Source organism: Venturia canescens, chromosome 10, assembly GCF_019457755.1.
Source record: "Venturia canescens isolate UGA chromosome 10, ASM1945775v1, whole genome shotgun sequence".
Lineage (NCBI taxonomy): Eukaryota > Metazoa > Arthropoda > Insecta > Hymenoptera > Ichneumonidae > Venturia > Venturia canescens.
In genome coordinates, this window is record NC_057430.1 from 2,535,338 (window position 1) to 2,555,113 (window position 19,776).

General features: G+C 35.4%; 1 protein-coding gene across 1 annotated transcript in view; it reads left to right on the forward strand.

Moving 5' to 3' along the window:
* Positions 1–15,510, forward strand: part of LOC122417458 (uncharacterized) — a 29,644-nt gene extending 14,134 nt beyond the window's left edge. Inside the window, exon 7 of the mRNA XM_043430973.1 lies at positions 15,507–15,510. Within this exon, the coding sequence (XP_043286908.1) occupies positions 15,507–15,510 (4 nt within the window). The remainder of the gene's footprint in view (positions 1–15,506) is intronic.
* Positions 15,511–19,776: the final 4,266 nt, after the last annotated feature.

Here is a 19,776-nt window from a genome sequence, read left to right on the forward strand (position 1 = left end):
CAAGGAAAAAAATCGCCAAAGTCCAAAGACAGACCTGTGACGAAATATTTCCAGTAGAATTTTAACGAAAAATAGATCTTATTTCGTGGAAACCAACGTTATACGCCGAAAACCATATTGAGGCCCACAACACGCATTTCTTCATGCTCTTGGATTCCCAATAGACAAAACATATTAGAAGACAAGGAGAAAAATCACCAAAGTCCAAGACCAAACCAGTGCCGAAATATTTTCAGTACAATTTTGAAGAAAAATTGGTATTTTACGTGGAAACCAACATTATAAACCGAAATTCATTTCTCGGGCCTCATCCCGGATTCCTCCATGCTGTTGAGTTCTTAATAGGCATAACATATTAGAGTATAAGAAAAAAAATCGCCAAAGTTCAAGGGCAGACTTGTGACGGAATATTTTCACTACAATTTTTACGAAAAATTGGTCTTTTATGGTGGAAACCAACTTTATAAGCCGAACATCATACATAGGGAAAATAAGATTGGGAAAAGTACATTGATGGTCCCTTATTTGCTAATAATTTCATGAAAAAGATTATCCCATAAAAAATGTTCGTATGAGAATGGAATCTATAAAAATGTACTAAGCAAATAATTCATAGAAATTTATACTAAAATCCTATAACCGTCATAACATAAATGAGGAACTTTTGAGAAAAAAGGCGTGATATCAAACCATAAACTTCCCCTAGGGAAAAAACGGTTGGGACAAGTACATTGATGGTCTCTTGTTTCTGAATGACATAGAAAAAAGATTCAGAACCAGGAAAAAAATTCTATAGAAATAATAAACGAAAAATTGAAAAGTTCAAAAAAATTCAACAAAAATATAAAACAATCGAAAAAAATTCTGTAAAGAAAAATAAAAAATTAAAAAAAAAAAATCATAACAATTGAACAAATTGAAAAATGTACTATCCACGTTACATGCAGTATAAAAATGTATGATATCAATTGGAGGCCAAGTTTTTATTGATAATTTGGAATATTTATCGGACAAATTGGAAACTTTAATGAAATTCATGATAATTATTTTCACGAAAAAAGTTAATGAAAAATAAGTCATAACGGAAGTACGTGCAATACTAAAATGTATTATATCAATTCGAGGTCAAGTATTTATCAGTTATTCGTAATATAATCTCCGGCGACAAATGAGCGTTGAGAATCCTTGTCGGGCTCACAACGTTTTATCAAAATTACTGAAAAATTAATGGAAATAAAATCATTAAAAATTCACATGAAAGTCATTCGTTATACTTCAACAAGGTACACACTTTACAGAATCGATTCCCCTCCGACTTTCAGGATCCCCTGGTATTATTCACAATATTCAACTTCGATTGGATCGGTACAAATTATGTTCAAATACGTCTTAAACGTACTTGTCCGGCCCATCACTTTTTATTCAAATTGCTCATTCGAAAACAAATCAGGGCTGTTCTATAATGACAAATATAATAAAATGGATAGAAATAAAAATAATATCTCCAAGTAATTTGAACTTGATTGTTCGTAAGTTCGTATAGCAATATCCACTTCTCATTTTCTTCAGTGAACACATACCATTCGGTAAGAACCAATGAAAATGAGAAATAATCAGGCACATTACAAGAAATTTTCGAACCTACTCAGCCATGCAATGTTTTTTTTTCTATAGTCACGTACACATTTTTATAAATACCACTAGTCGAGTACGACACGTGGATTCCTGGAATTTGGAGAAAAATTATTTTGTTGTGAATTCTGACTTCATATGATATAAATAGACGCTAGGGAAAAAAGGTTGGGACAAGTACATTGATGGTCCCTTGTTTCTGGATAACATAGAAAAAATATTCAAAACCAGGAAAAAAATTTTATAGATGTAAAAAAATCTCTATAAAGGAAAATAAAAAGCTTTCAAAAAAATTCATAAATATTGAGCAAATTGAAAAATGTACTATCCAAGTTTCATGCAGTATAAAAATGTATGATATCAATTGGAGGCCAAGTTTTTATTGATAATTTGGAATATTTATCGAACAAATTGGAAACTTTCATTGAAAAATTGACGTTTTATGCATAGGAGCCACTAATCATTCATAATAATTATTTTCGAGAAAAAAGAAGTTCGTGAAAAAAAAGTCATAACGGAAGTTACGTGCAGTACTAAAATTGATTATATCTATTCGAGGCCAAGTATTTATCAGTTATTCGAAATATAATCTCCGGCGACAAAAGAGCGTTGAGAATCCTCGTCGGGCTCAGAACGTTTTATCAAAATTACTAAAAAATTAATGGAAATAAAAAATCGCAGAATCTTTCTTTCGAATAATAAGAACGATGTCAACCCATTTCTTTTTAACCAGACCATATAAAAATCGTTAAAAATTCACATGAAAGTCATTCGTTACTTCAACAAGGTACAGACTTTAAAGAATCGATTCCCCTCCGACTTTCAGGATCCCCTGGTATTATTCACAACATTCAACTTCGATTGGATCGGTACAAATTATGTTCAAATACGTCTTAAACGTACTTGTCCGGCCCATCACTTTTTATTCAAATTGCTCATTCGAAAACAAATCGGGGCTGTTCTATAATCACAAATATAATAAAATGGATAGAAATAAAAATAATATCTCCAAGTAATTTGAACTTGATTGTTCTCAAGTTCGTATTGCAATAATAGCAATATCCACTTCTCATTTACTTCAGTGAACACATATGAACTATTCGGTAAGAACCAATGAAAATGAGAAATAATCAGGCGCATTACAAGAAATTTTCGAACCTACTCAGCCATGCAAAGTTTTTTTTTCGATAGTCACGTACACATTTTGATAAATATCACTAGTCGAGTACGACACGCGCGATTCCTGGAATTTGGAGAAAAGTGATTTTGTTGTGAATTATGACTCCATATAATATAAATAGATTAATCAAATTCATCTTTCATTTTCGTTTCATTTTGACAAGAGCGATTCGAAGGAAAATTATTTTCTCGGGAATTACTGTTCCTTAATATTAACACATGGATTAAATTCGTTTTTTATTTGTTTTCGAATGAGCAATTTGAATAAAAAGTGATGGGCCGGACAAGTACGTTTAAGACGTATTTGAACATAATTTGTACCGATCCAATCGAAGTTGAATGTTGTGAATAATACCAGGGGATCCTGAAAGTCGGAGGGGAATCGATTCTTTAAAGTCTGTACCTTGTTGAAGTAACGAATGACTTTCATGTGAATTTTTAACGATTTTTATATGGTCTGGTTAAAAAGAAATGGGTTGACATCGTTCTTATTATTCGAAAGAAAGATTCTGCGATTTTTTATTTCCATTAATTTTTCAGTAATTTTGATAAAACGTTCTGAGCCCGACGAGGATTCTCAACGCTCTTTTGTCGCCGGAGATTATATTTCGAATAACTGATAAATACTTGGCCTCGAATAGATATAATCAATTTTAGTACTGCACGTAACTTCCGTTATGACTTTTTTTTCACGAACTTCTTTTTTCTCGAAAATAATTATTATGAATGATTAGTGGCTCCTATGCATAAAACGTCAATTTTTCAATGAAAGTTTCCAATTTGTTCGATAAATATTCCAAATTATCAATAAAAACTTGGCCTCCAATTGATATCATACATTTTTATACTGCATGAAACTTGGATAGTACATTTTTCAATTTGCTCAATATTTATGAATTTTTTTGAAAGCTTTTTATTTTCCTTTATAGAGATTTTTTTACATCTATAAAATTTTTTTCCTGGTTTTGAATATTTTTTCTATGTTATCCAGAAACAAGGGACCATCAATGTACTTGTCCCAACCTTTTTTCCCTAGGGGAATTTTGGGGTTTGATATCACGTTTTTTTTCTCGACTTCCTCGATTTCATTTTGATGGCTATAGAATTTAAATTTCAATTTTCATGTGTTATTTTGTTAGTATGTTTTTTAAGAATATTATTTTGTTAGTGCATTTTCAAAGATTTTAAACACGCACGATGATGATGATATGATACTGTGATCTCTTTTCCGCACCACCGCAGGGGTAGAGTTCCAGGCGCGTTTTTTTTTACGTCACGTTATGTCCATCAGGAACCCAAGAACATGAGGAAGTTCATGTTGGTGTCAGGAATATGATTTTCGGCTCTTAACGTCGGATTCCGAGAAAAGAAGACCGATTTTTCGTCAAAATTATACTGAAAACATTTCGTCACAGGTCTGTCCTTGGCCTTTAGCGATTTTTTTCCCTTTACTCTAATATATTATGACCATTAGAAACCCAAGAGCATGGAGAAATCCGGGATGGGTGCCGAGGTATGATTTTCGGTTAAAAATTTTGGTTTCCACGAAAAAAGACCAAATTTTCGTCAAAATTGTACAGAACAAATATCGTCATAAGTCTGTCCTTGGACTTAGGCGATTTTTTTCCTTGTACTATAATATGTTATGCCCACTGTGAACCCAAGAGCACGGAGGAACGCGCGTTGGAGGCCGAGATATGATTTTCGTCTTGTAACTTTGGTTTCCGCGAAAAAAGACAAACTTTTCGTCACAAATAAACTAAAAATATTTTATCACGGTCTGTTCTTGGACTTTGTCGATTTTTCCCTTCTACTCTAATATGTTATGCTTATTAGGAGCCCAAGAGCACGGAGGAATGCGCGTTGGAGGCCGAGATATGATTTTCAGCTTGTAACTTTGGTTTCCACGAACAAAGACCAACTTTTTGTCAAAGATGTACTGAAAATATTTTGTTAGATATTTGTCCTTGGACTTTGGTGATTTTTTCCCTTGTACTCTAATATGTTATGCTCATTGGGAACCCAAGAGCACCGAGGAATGCACATTGGAGGCCGAGATATTATTTTCGGTTTGTCACTTTGGTTTCCACGAAAAAGGACTTATTTTTCGTAAAATTTGATGTAAAAAATTATCGGCACAGATCTATCCCTAGACTTTGGCGATTTTTCCCAAGTCTTCATACCAGGAATGAAGGAATGTGAAGACTTCTTTCATAGAACAGATTTTTTCGATCCTTTTTCTCCAAAATTCAAGTGAGAGATAGATAAAATTCAAAAAAAAATCCAACAGAATTGGCAGTTTTAAGATATTATATATATTGCATTCTGAAGATAGAAATTTTTATTGCATTTGAAATGAGCTTTCCAATGACTTTTCGATGAATTCACTTTTATTCATATCACTATATCCAGAGATGCAAAGTGAATGCACACATGTCGATGCACAAAATTTTCAAATTCTGCATGTACCCACCGAGTTTCAATAGGAGCAAGAAACAATATAGTGTGTCTAGACCAACAGAATCGCTTATTTTTTTATGTATGCATGGCATTCTGAAACCATAAAATGTTATGCCATTCTTAAATGAGCCACCGCTGACTTTTTGTAACATTTATGATTATTTTTTTATTATGTTATTTACTTATTATTTATATATATCCATATTTTATATTTCTTCTGTAATTTTTATTATTTATTTATGTCCATATTCCATAATCAAAAATGCAAAGCGATAATATCTGGCGCATATGTTAATACACAGAATTTTCAAAGTTTGCAAGTATCCGCGGCGGTTCATTCATCTTCATTTTCCTACAGACCACAGATTCATTAACTTAATTATGCCAATACTGAAAGTAATAAAGACAGTACGCTTAACAGCCAACAGAGCTCAAAATTGTTTCATGTATCTGTGCATTGGCTTTCGAGGACAGTAATTTCAGACCTATTCAGTAATAAGCGACTGCATGAAGACTTTAGTAATGACTTTCTCTGTTTATATACTACAGTCGATACCAAAAAGTGAAATGATTTCCACACCGGCTGCTTTACAGAAATATCAAAGTTTACAGGTACTCGCTGTATACTGGTAATACAAACTTTCATACTATGGGGAAAAACATTTCAGAATTTCCTGAACCACATTCTCGAATGTTATTATGTCACATTTGAGAGAAAAAGTGAAAGACATGGTGCATGTTGAGGCAAGCAAAATATGGTGTACTTTTGTATGTCTCCATGGCTATTCGCAGACTAAATATCTGATCATATCCAAACATTATCAGGTGTAGACTTACAGACATAAATTTTTCAACCCATAATGCCAATTGCAAATATGAAGTAGAAATACTCTCTATATATGTCCTTTCATAACGTTCTTCAACTTTAGAGGTGTCCATCGCATTTCAACAATACAAATTTTGATATCACGAGAAATAAAGCACCCAATAACTTTTTGATATAAATTTCCAAATTCATCATGCAACTCAAGGGAATATCTATGCATTTACTCGGCCCAAATTGTATAAACTAGACTCTTCGTTCTATATTTTTCATATTATGTTGTTGAAATCATTACGAGGAAATAGAAATACCCACAACACACATATTATCTAGAGAATAATGAATTGAAATTGGTAGGGATATTCTGTAAGCTAAGAAGGTAGAAAAAAGGGAGTGGAGAGCACAGCCAAACTCAATGAAAGAAAATATTAGAATGCACTAGATTAGACACTTTTATTTAATCAACATTTTTTTTAGTTTAAATGATTTCATTTAAATACAACCAATTTTGCGAGTTTTTTTTTCAATATAATTGCATGACATACAATTTAGGAAGGCACACAGTTTAGAAAGAGCGTTTGAGGTTATAATGAACGAACGTTTTTTTTTCTCGCAACTCTCCTGTTGAAAATTTAACCAAATAAGAACAAATGATTGCAAGAAAATTATGTCACAAAATAAACGTAAAAGTCAAAGTGTTTATACAAGGAGACCTTTCCCAACATTAATGTTTATATATTAACAAACACTTGCGAACACATAGCCATGAGATTGATCTAAACCGCACTGTTTTCACGAAATTCGCATAACACATTTTACAGTTATATAAGAACTGTGAATCGAATTTACACATCTCGCACTGTTTCCCCGAAATTTTATTATATGGACGATGAACGAATTTACGCAGACGGTGACCGAAAGAAATTATTTTGACAGTAGATATAAATTATGTGACACGAAGGGTGCGTTCGACTTGGGCGCTTACACGCTTTCAGCGTCCGAACGTAGAGTGTCGTAAAACAAACATAGGAACGATGATGTTACAAGAAGACCGACGGTGTGAAGATAGACGACAGGACCACTGAGAAGTTTTCTAATCGGCGATTGGTTGGAACCGTTATTTTCTCGGTGCGGATTGGCTATGAAGGGCATCAAAACGCTCTTATATGTGTCGGTCAGAACGCGTATACAGATACCTCCAGTTCATAAGTGTGTTAGTAACTTTTGCATAATCTTAGGCCTGTGCAAAGTTTTTTCTCAGCAATTACGGCACCGATCACATTGACTTTGAGCTCATTCGAAAGGGATTTTGAAAATTAGTCTCCAAACTGATTTTCGCTTTACAGCAAATCTCCTGGGCTCCGCAATTCTAGAAAATCACATGTCAGTTTTACCCCCACCACCGCGAATCGGTTTATTCAGAGATAATATAGTCTCGGCGAGCTCGGGCCAGCAGACGACAGGGCTGTCAATGTACTTGTCCCGAGACTCTACCGAGTCTCTTGATTAATCAACTTTATCTTTCATTTTCGTTTCATTTTGACAAGAGCGATTCGAAGGAAAATTATTTTCTCGGGAATTACTGTTTCTTAATATTAACACATGCATTAACTTCGTTTTTGATTTGTTTTCGAATGAGCAATTTGAATAAAAAGTGATGGGCCGGACAAGTACGTTTAAGACGTATTTGAACATAATTTGTACCGATCCAATCGAAGTTGAATGTTGTGAATAATACCAGGGGATCCTGAAAGTCGGAGGGGAATCGATTCTGTAAAGTGTGTACCTTGTTGAAGTATAACGAATGACTTTCATGTGAATTTTTAATGATTTTATTTCCATTAATTTTTCAGTAATTTTGATAAAACGTTGTGAGCCCGACAAGGATTCTCAACGCTCATTTGTCGCCGGAGATTATATTACGAATAACTGATAAATACTTGACCTCGAATTGATATAATACATTTTAGTATTGCACGTACTTCCGTTATGACTTATTTTTCATTAACTTTTTTCGTGAAAATAATTATCATGAATTTCATTAAAGTTTCCAATTTGTCCGATAAATATTCCAAATTATCAATAAAAACTTGGCCTCCAATTGATATCATACATTTTTATACTGCATGTAACGTGGATAGTACATTTTTCAATTTGTTCAATTGTTATGATTTTTTTTTTTTAATTTTTTATTTTTCTTTACAGAATTTTTTTCGATTGTTTTATATTTTTGTTGAATTTTTTTGAACTTTTCAATTTTTCGTTTATTATTTCTATAGAATTTTTTTCCTGGTTCTGAATCTTTTTTCTATGTCATTCAGAAACAAGAGACCATCAATGTACTTGTCCCAACCGTTTTTTCCCTAGGGTATCCATATTCCATAATCAAAAAAAGGAAGTACTAATACCTGGCATGCATGTCAATACACAGAATTTTCCAAATTTGCAAGTATTCGCTGCGATTTATTCATCTAAATTTTGGTACAGACAGAAAAAATTACTACCGATTCATAAAATTTATTATGCCAAAACTAAAAGGAAAAAAGACAGCGCACTTGAAAGTGAACAGAACGCATAATTGTTTCATGTATCTCATTCATATATTACAGTTGGAACCAAAAAGTGAAAAGATTGGCACACCTACCGCTTCGCAGGAATATAGTTCATAGGTACTCGCTGCGTACCAGTAATACAGACTTTGGTGCTATGGGGCAAAAAACTTTAAAATTACCCGAACCACATTTTTGAAACTCATTATGGCATATTCAATAAATAAAGTGACAGATACGCTGCATGTTGAAGTAAATCAAATAGTGTAATTTAGAATGTCTCCATGGTTATATACAGACAAAATATTTGATCACATCCAGAAATGATCAGGCGTAGACTCACACACATGAATTTTTTAATCCATAATGCCAATCGTAAACTTGGTCTGGAAATACTCAATATACGTGTCGCTTCATCATGTTGTCAAACTTAAGATGTGTTCATTGCATTTGGAAGATACAAATTTTGATATCACGAAAAATACCCAACCAATGACTTATTGAAATGAATTTCCAAATTCATCATGCAACAATTCAAGTGAATATCTATGTATTTACATGGCCCAAAGATTTTTTAAAACTCGTGTTTGTAAACAAGCAATCATGAAAACTTTTTGATATGAATTTTCCAATTTATTGACATCAATATGAGGAAATAGAAATACGAATGTCACTCGAATTGTCTAGAGAATGAATAGAAATTGGTATGGATACACTGTGAGCTAAGGAGGTGGGAAAAAGGGCCCGGTGAACACAGCCAAATGTAATGAAAGAAAATATGACAACAATACATTGAATTAGACACTTTTACTTGACCGAAGTTTTTCAACATTTATTTGCATTCATTTACATACAATCACGCATATTTTTTCTATAATGTAATTACACAACATAAAATTTCTGTTTGGAAAGAACGTTTGAGAGGTTATAATGAGCGAAAGTTTTTTTTTCTCACATAACTCCCGTTGAAAATTTTTGAAGAACCCAGAACCAGGATTGCAACAAAATTATGTCATAAATAAACGTAAAATCAAAGAATTTGTACAAGGAGAAATTTCCCAATACTAATATATGTTCTATATAACAAACACTCGCGAACCGATTGCGATGAGCGTAAACTAACCCACATGGTTTTCACAAAACTTACATAACATTTTTTTTTTATAGTCATATAAGAATTTTGAATCGAATTCATACAGCTCGCACTATTTCTCCGAAATTTTATCATTCAGATCGCTGTTGCTATTAATTTGCTCATGCCATCAAAAAATGACAGATGGATGTATTATATATCACGTCAAAGTCACTATATGTCTGGTTTTCGTAATACTGTATGACACCACATACCACTATTTTTAATAAAATAAATACATATTTAACACTTTATTAGATGAAAAATATTTTTTTGTCACCCCGCACTTCGTAATGTCGAAAATCCGTTTGTTATAACATCAATAACTGACGGCTGACTGATGGCCTTGTATATATATTCATAAACTGTATTCCGCTGGAACGGTACAGCAAGTGTCCTGACCAATCACAACTCATTATTTCTGTAGCCGGGATCCCGGGACCCGAGCTTCCATAGAAATGGGTTATAGCTGGCATCAAGAGGCCTTTGATGGTGTTCTGTACAGACACAGTAAATCCATAGATGTGTAACTTTTGCATAATCTTGAGCCCGAGCAAAGTTTTTTCTCAGCAATTACACCACCGATCGTATTGATTTTGGGCGCAATCGAAAGAGAATTTCTTAATTAGCTGAAAGTTCAATTTTCAAATTGCGACATAACTCCTGAGCTTCGGAATTCAAGAAAATGACATGTCAATTTTACCCCCACTACCGAAATTTACTTTATTCAGAGATAATATAGTCTCGGCGAGAGCCACGGGCCAGCAGACGACAGGGCTATCAATGTACTTGTCCCGAGACTCTACCGAGTCTCTTGATATGCAACGGATCACCCCTTATCTTTGATTAAGGTAATATGTAATGAAACTTGGTTCGGCAGGTTTTTAAGTGTTCCTTTTCAAATAGTATTGAAGTTTGTATGACTGATATACAGCGAATACTTCCAAACTTTGATATTTCTGTGTTGCAGCGTGTGTGCCAATCATTCAAATCATTTACTCCAACCGTATCATGTAATCTAGAAAATTCATCACAAAAGTCTTCCGCTTTTCTAGATACTTCAATTTTGCTTTTTCTACTCCATTGTGAGTTTTCGAATTTCTAAATTCATTTCTGAATTGTCCTGAATAGGTTTTCCTCCAAAACCAATGCAGGTACCTTAAACGTCTTTGAATTCTGTTGCTTTGTTGAATTAAGTTCGCTTAGTTTTTTTTTGCTGCTTTGAGTTCTGGCATAATAAATGTTAGAAGTTTTCGGGTACTTTTTTTCAGCAACTATCAAACTGTGGATAATTGGACCTCAGCGGCCACTTGCAAACTTTGGAAATATATTACATTGAGGGCACGTTTTGGATGAAATGAAATCTCTAGATTCAGAATGCAAAAGCGACATTTAAAGTGGGTAAATCTGTTGGATTTTTCGTGTCTTGAATTTGATCTATTTTTCATTTGAATTTTGAAGAAAAGGGATAAATAAAATCTGTTCTATTAAGGAAATCTTTACATCAGTTTTTTCTTGGTATGAAGACTTGGAAAAAATCGCCAAAGGCCAAGGACAGACAGGTGACAAAATATTTTCAGTACAATTTTGACGAAAAATAGATCTTTTGTCGCGGAAACCAACGTTATAAGCCGAAAATCATATTACATCCCACGAGACGCATTTCTTCACTCTCTTGGGTTCCTTTTACACAAAACATATTAGAAGATAAGGGGGAAAATCACCAACGTGGAAGAACAAACCAATGCCGAAATATTTCCAGTACAATGTTGACGAGAAATTTGTTGTTTTTCGTGGAAACCAACGTTATAAGCCGAAAATCATATCTCGGCCCCCAAACCGCTTTCTACCATTCTCTTGGGTTCCCAATAAGCATAGCAAATTAGAGTAGAAGAAAAAAAATAGCCCAACTCCATGGACAGACCTGTGACGGAATATTTTCTGTACAATGTTGACGAGAAATTTGTTGTTATTCGTGGAAACCAACTTTATAGGCCGAAAATCATATCTCGGCCCGCAACACACTTTTCTCCATGCTCTTGTGTTCTAAATAGATGAAACATATTAGACTACAAGGAAAAAAATCGCCAAAGTCTAAAGACAGACCTGTGACGAAATATTTCCAGTACAATTTTAACGAAAAATAGATCTTATTTCGTGGAAACCAACGTTATAAGCCGAAAATCATATTATGGCCCACAACACGCATTTCTTCATGCTCTTGGATTCCCAATAGACAAAACATATTAGAAGACAAGGAGAAGAATCACCAAAGTCCAAGACCAAACCAGTGCCGAAATATTTTCAGTACAATTTTGAAGACAAATTGGTCTTTTACGTGGAAACCAACATTATAAACCGAAATTCATTTCACGTGCCTCATCCCGGATTCCTTCATGCTGTTGAGTTCCTAATAGGCATAACATATTAGAGTATAAGGAAAAAAATCGCTAAAGTTGAAGGGCAGACTTGTGACGAAATATTTTCACTACAATTTTTACGAAAAATTGGTCTTTTATGGTGGAAACCAACTTTATAAGCCGAACATCATACCTAGGGAAAATAAGATTGGGAAAAGTACATTGATGGTCCCTTATTTGCTGATAATTTCATGAAAAAGATTATCCCATAAAAAATGTTCGTATGAGAATGGAATCTTCAAAAATGTACTAAGCAAATAATTCATAGAAATTTAAACTAAAATCCTATAACCGTCATAACATAAATGAGGAACTTTTGAGAAAAAAGGCGTGATATCAAACCATAACCTTCCCCTAGGGAAAAAAAGGTTGGGACAAGTACATTGATGGTCTCTTGTTTCTGGATGACATAGAAAAAAGATTTAGAACCAGGAAAAAAATTCTATAAAAATAATAAACGAAAAATTGAAAAGTTCAAAAAAATTCAACAAAAATAAAAAACAATCGAAAAAATTCTGTAAAGAAAAATAAAAAAATTTCAAAAAAATTCATAAATATTGAAGACATTGAAAAATGTACTATCCAAGTTACATGTAGTATAAAAATGTATGATATCAATTGGAGGCCAAGTTTTTATTGATAATTTGGAATATTTATCGAACAAATTGGAAACTTTAATGAAATTCATGATAATTATTTTCAAGAAAAAAGTTAATGAAACAAAAGTCATAACGGAAGTTACGTGCAGTACTAAAATGTATTATATCAATTCGAGGTCAAGTATTTATCAGTTATTCGAAATATAATCTCCGGCGACAAATGAGCGTTGAGAATCCTTGTCGGGCTCACAACGTTTTATCAAAATTACTAAAAAATTAATGGAAATAAAATCATTAAAAATTCACATGAAAGTTGAGACAGGTATTTATTTCCTCGACTAAATCTGTCGAAATTACCTCCACCTGACGCGGTCTGGGTCAGTGACTGCCAGGGCTCTGTTTTATATAATTATGTTAAATAGATTTATTGGGCGCCAGCTAATACTCTTAGGGATTAGCAATAATATTTCAATTTCGTGTATTGACTCTTTTCTCAAAAGGGGGGAAGTTGACGACCCGTAACGAGAAAAATGAGAGGAAAGGAAAGATCTCGTGAGAAAGAAAGAAAGAAACTTAGACAAGTACTTACTTTGAAACCTTCGTATAATGTCCAACCTCTCGATAATTTCGTTGACAAATAATATTCTTTTACTGAGCTTATTGACAAAATCTCGGGCCGGTAAATTCTCCGTTTGAACTATAAGTAGTTCCCAATATTTGACAAATAAATTCTCTTCAATATTTCAGGAATCTTGTCTATAAGAACCTGTTACAATAGTTATATTATTTCGCTACTTTCGCTATGACCGCCGATCGTACAGTGCTCTCCTAACGCTTTTCGGGATCCGGGAGTCCTCTATCCCCTCCAATTACTGCTTAGTTCGACCACTGATCGACGCGCAGGCGTCGACGAATTTGACGACACTTGTTCAGTCCTAGGGCGACATCTCTCAGACCCTAATCCAAAATCGATATAACATACCTACACGATCCAGGGCGCCTACGCATTACGCAATGGTCGAACAACTGAGGACGGAAAATGTTCGAGACTAGCTTCCTGTCACAAAGTCATTCGTTACTTCAACAAGATACACACTGTAAAGAATCGATTCCCCTCCGACTTTCAGGATCCCCTGGTATTATTCACAACATTCAACTTCGATTGGATCGGTACAAATTATGTTCAAATACGTCTTAAACGTACTTGTCCGGCCCATCACTTTTTATTCAAATTGCTCATTCGAAAACAAATCAAAAACGAAGTTAATGCATGTGTTAATATTAAGGAACAGTAATTCCCCAGAAAATAATTTTCCTTCGAATCGCTCTTGTTAAAATGAAACGAAAATGAAAGATGAAGTTGATTAATCTATTTATATTATATGGAGTCATAATTCACAACAAAATCATTTTTCTTCAAATTCCAGGAATCCACGAGAATATTCAAAAATAATGATGACACAAGAAATAAATTAGAAAACATTTATTCGATTGGAGTTTCTCACATTATATATACTAACAGTTCTGTGTGTTCTTGTTTTATTAAACCATAATAATTCAGATCGCAAAAAGAAAATTTGACGTTATAAGTTGACGAACATTTTTTCTTACAACTTCCAGATCTATTTTTGATAAACTGATTTGCCTTATCAAGAGACTCGGTAGAGTCTCGGGACAAGTACATTGACAGCCCTGTCGTCTGCTGGCCCGAGGCTCTCGCCGAGACTATATTATCTCTGAATAAAACGATTCGCGGTGGTGAGGGTAAAATCGACATGTCATTTTCTTGAATTCCGAAGCTCAGGAGTTATGTCACAATTTGAAAATTGAACTTTCAGCTAATTAAGAAATTCTCTTTCGATTGCGCCCAAAATCAGCATGATCGGTGGCGTAATTGCTGAGAAAAAACTTTGCACGGGATTATGCAAAAAGTACCAACACATTTACGCAGCTGACGTATCCGTATATGGGTTCAGACCGATACATACAAGGGCTTCTTGATGCCCATCATAACCAATCACCGGTGAGAATCTATTCCTCTCGACCAATCGCCGATGAGAAAGTTTCTGATAGTCCTCAATGTTTTCTTGTATACCGTCTGTTATCGTCCGTTATGTTATTATAAAGTGATTGCGATCGTAGCCCCGTGGATTAACGGTGCAAGATTTGCAAATTTCGTTTAAATAAATAAAATATTATTGGAAATAGCAGTGGATATAATCAATTTTATTTTTTTCATAAAAGAAGTTTCAATAAGTTTCGAGCCCAATTCACGACAATAATATCTATAATAAATAAAACCTCAAAAGTGGATGAATTGATCTCATATAGCTGCAGTGTACTGAGAGTGAGTAAAATGTTGAGAAGTGAAAACGCGAATAATGTGTGTCGTGAAAATTAAGAATTATCTGTTCTACTTCGAAATCGTAATATATACTGTAACGCTTTTTCCCAGGTAAGCGACAAATTATCCCAATTCCTTTGCTATTGGGCGCCAGCCGAGGTATTCTCCTCGACAAATTTTTATAGATCTTATACAAAAGAAATAGGCTCGAGAATTGACCGGACTAGCTTTAGATATTCTCGGTAGAGGGGTGTGAGCCTTCCAGAGGAAAATAATTACGGGAATGCAGAGCTGGGATTACAAATATAATTTATTAGAAAACAGAATAAGAAACAAAGATAATATTAAAAATTTCCCAAATTTTCCAGTTAGTAATTTCGTCAATATAATATTTGATTAACAATTTTCCCTTCTGTTGAACATCTGTTCTCGGATATAATGCAAACGATACAATTTACGATACGAAAGTAAGGCGTAGCCTACGAAATTACGATACACGGGTTCTCGGTGACAGAACACGAAATTACGATAATTCTTAACCTAGGACTCTGATCCGCATGTAAATCTTTAATTTAACGAATTCCTCTCGGCAATTCTATTAATTCCGAAACGATAAAAAATTTACTATTGATGACCAAATAAATCAAAAAGGACGTTAGAATTCAATTCACGCGTGCGATAAAGTAACCATTCGATATCGTTCAATTTTCCGATATTTCACCGATTTTAACTTGCGCGCAAAATAATGCAAAAACGAGACAAAATTATGAACGAGGCAACGGCTCACCGCAATGGTTTCAGAAATTGTAACTCCGGCAATTATCTTCGGAATTACGATTCGATTTCGGGGCGTTGGCTTCTCGAAGACAAAAGATGAGGCTCAAGAGAATGCGTCCTTCCTCATTGTGGTCCGGATTTCGAGTAACGAGATCGATTCGAAATTTCTATAACGCGGTAGTATGGGACCTAACCCCCCACCCTTAGCCTCCTCGTTTGATCGAGCTGTTAACGGGTTCTTCGAGAATCTTCGCGAATAATTTCGCCCTCATTATTTCAAATTGTCGACGTTCGAGAATTCGTTGTTGACAATATCGACGTTGGATCTCGGTGCTGGTAGATGCACCGCGAGTTCGACGGTTCGGGGTGAGGGCTTTGAGTTAGCGTCCCACCGCTCGATGTTTTGGATCTCGTACTCGATGACCAACGAGATCTACGATGAAATGACGGACGATCTTCTATATTTGAACTGCCCAATTTCTCTGCTCTCGCTTCTTCGTTGATTTTACGAAACTCGTCGCTCGCCCATAAAATGTTTAAATGTTAAACAAAAAAAAATATAAAATAAAACTCATAATTTTGGTTTCTTTATCGCTTTAGACTTTTGAGGAGTATTCGTTCGAGAGGAATTCTGACAACGTCGAAAAACGCCTTCCCCTGAGCCATGTTTGAGGAATTATACATTTTTAAGTGACGAGCAGAATTGCCACGTCACAACACCCCCCTCCTTACGAAAAGAACGACCCGGCCGAATAAGCCGAAGTCTCGTTCTTTTTCTCGTTACGGGATGTCAATTTACGAAATTTATATGGCACTTTTTCGAACGAACAAACCAATTCAAGTCTCAGCGATTTTTGTGCGATAACCAATTCAAAATTTAAATCATAAAATACAATTTTCCAGAGTTCTAGATCAGTTCCACTACCAGGACTAAGTACGCTCAACAACGTTCAACAGAAAGGATTGAAATAAATTAAGACACAAACAATTTTAGGGGTTTTCAGGCTTATAATGAACAAAGACTCAACGACTATCACTCTACCTATAGTGGTTCGAGATACGATTTTAGATCTTCTATTGATACTTTCACTATTCGTCCCCCCCTCTCATCACGCACCTCATATACAACAGGGGACAATACTTTAACTATTCGGAAAGGTCCGGAGTATTTGGTCGCTAATTTTGCAGCAATGTTTTGAGCAGCTGACGATAAAATTCTTTGCCTCCTCAAGACTAAATCTCCTACCTGAAATGTACGTTCTCGTCGATGTTTATTGTATTGTATCGCTTGACGTTGATACGCTTCCTCGAGATCGTGAGTGACTCGAGCTCGTAATTCTTTCAGACGGCGCATTCTCTCAGTCCAACTCTCATACGGTAACACTTCGATTGCATTCGTGTTTTCTAATCGACGGCGGAAAAAATTATGCGGTTTTAATTCACGTCCGAAATTCAAATATACCGGCGTACTGCGAATCGAAGTGTGGTATGCGGTATTAAACGGGAATCGAAATTCCGAAAGATGTAAATCCCAATCTCGATGATCATTTTCCAGGAAAGATACGATCATAGTTTTCGCTACACGATTAACTCGCTCGACCGGGTTTGCCTGCGGATGATAAGGCGGAGTTGTCGTATGATAGATTCCGCGATCTGAGAGTACAAGTTTCAAATGATTGTTGTTAAATTCGGTACCATTATCGGTTAAAACGATCTCGGGTGTACCCCAACGCGAAAACACAAGTTCCTCGAGAGCTTCACCTATCTTCTTTCCTGTAGCTTTCTTGAGTGGACAGATCTCGATCCATTTCGTAAATAAATCTTGTATGACTAAAACGTAAACGTTACCGACTCGACTCGGAGGAAATGGACCCATAATATCGGTAGCTACAACTGACCACGGTTCTTCAACAATACGACGACCCATCAGTCCCATTAGAGGCAGATGTTCTACTTTAGCTCTTTGGCAGACTTGACAATGTCTCACGAATCGCACTACGTCTCGATATAAACGCGGCCAAAAATATGAATGAAATACGCGTTCATACGTTTTCTGTATTCCAAGATGACCGGCTTGAAACTCATCATGACATTCGTGTAAAACCTCGCGACGTGCGTAACGTGGAACTACTAATTTCCATTCCGAATCTTCATCGTCATCGACAGTTCGGTGCGAAACTCTACGGAAAATATATAATCTCCCATCAACAATTTTATAGGTCGGATAACGATTCGGTTTCGCGAGAACTTCACGCAATCTCCGAACGTACCACGGATCATCATCTTCAGTGATTATTCGTCTAACATCTGTAGGAGGGTTATCGTTTACGGGAAGCAGAAAGTTACATTCGGGTGTATCTATCATAATTTTCACGGTCTCGCTAGACTCTTTTTCGAACATTCGCGAAAGCGCGTCAGGAACATAGTTAAGTGCTCCTTTACGATACCGAATTTCAAAATTATATTGAGCTAGCTGTAGAGCCCACCGAGCTAAACGACCCGTTGGTTCTTTGAGATTTCTTAACCAGGTTAAACTATGATGGTCAGTTATTACGACAAACGAATACCCCTCTAAACAAGCTCTGAACTTTTTAATTGCCCAAATAATCGCTAGACATTCTTGTTCGGTAGTGGTGTAATTTCGTTCGGCTGTCGAGAGCGTGCGACTCGCGTACGCGATTGGATGTTCAGAACCGTTAATTTCTTGAGTCAATACTGCTCCTACTCCGGCAATACTCGCGTCCGTTTGTAAAACAAACGTCGCAGAAAAATCGGGACATGACAACCTAGGAGGTTTCGTCAACGCATCTTTTAATTTTTCAAACGCCGTCTGTTGTTCTTTACCCCATTTCCAAGGCTGACTTTTCTTCGTTAATCGGGTGAGCGGTTCGGCAATTTCAGCGAAACGCGGTATAAATCTACGGTACCATGAACTCATCCCAAGAAAGCGACGAATCGGTTTAATGCTCGTAGGAATCGGAAATTCTCTAATCGGAAGCGTTTTCTCAGGATCGACTTGGAGTCCCTTACTGTTCACGATAAAGCCTAGATATTTTACCTCGTGGCAACAAAATTCACATTTTTCGGGATTGATTTTTAACCCTGCGCTTACTATTTTGTCAAAGACATGTTTCAGCCATTTTAAATGCTCATCAAAGGTTTCGGTAACAATGATAATATCATCTAGGTACGCGAACGCGTGAGGTTCCATTTCGGGACCGATAATTCGATCTAATAATCGCTGAAATGTAGCTGGAGCTCCCGTTAAACCGAAAGGCATACGTTTGAATTGGAATAATCCCCTATTCGGTACCGTGAACGCAGTAATTTCTTTCGAATTCTCATCCATTGGTATTTGATGGAAAGCAGCGCTAAAATCTATAGTGGAAATATATTTCGCAGCCCGTAATCGATCTAAAATTTGTGTCATGAAGGGAAGCGGATACGCATCCTTTTTCGAAACATCATTAACCTTCCTAAAATCTAAACAAAATCGATATTTATTATTCGGCTTTTTAATCATGACTATCGGACTTGACCATTCGCTATTCGACGGTTCAATAATATCTTCTTCTAATAAACGATCAATTTCCGCGTAGATTGCTTCACGAATTATAGGTGTGACTGGATAATACCGTTGTTTAATTGGCCTTGCGTTACCGACCTCAATTTTATGCGAAATCAAATTAGTTTTTCCTGGAACAGTATTTAAAATTTTTATTTCTCGTTCTAAAAATGTAGCGAGTCGAGAACTTTCACTCTTGGCTAGTTCGGATATGCCAAGTAACACGTTATTAAATTCCGGGCTTTCGGTTGATAAATAATTAAATTCACGCGACGGTTCTCCACTAAAATACCAAA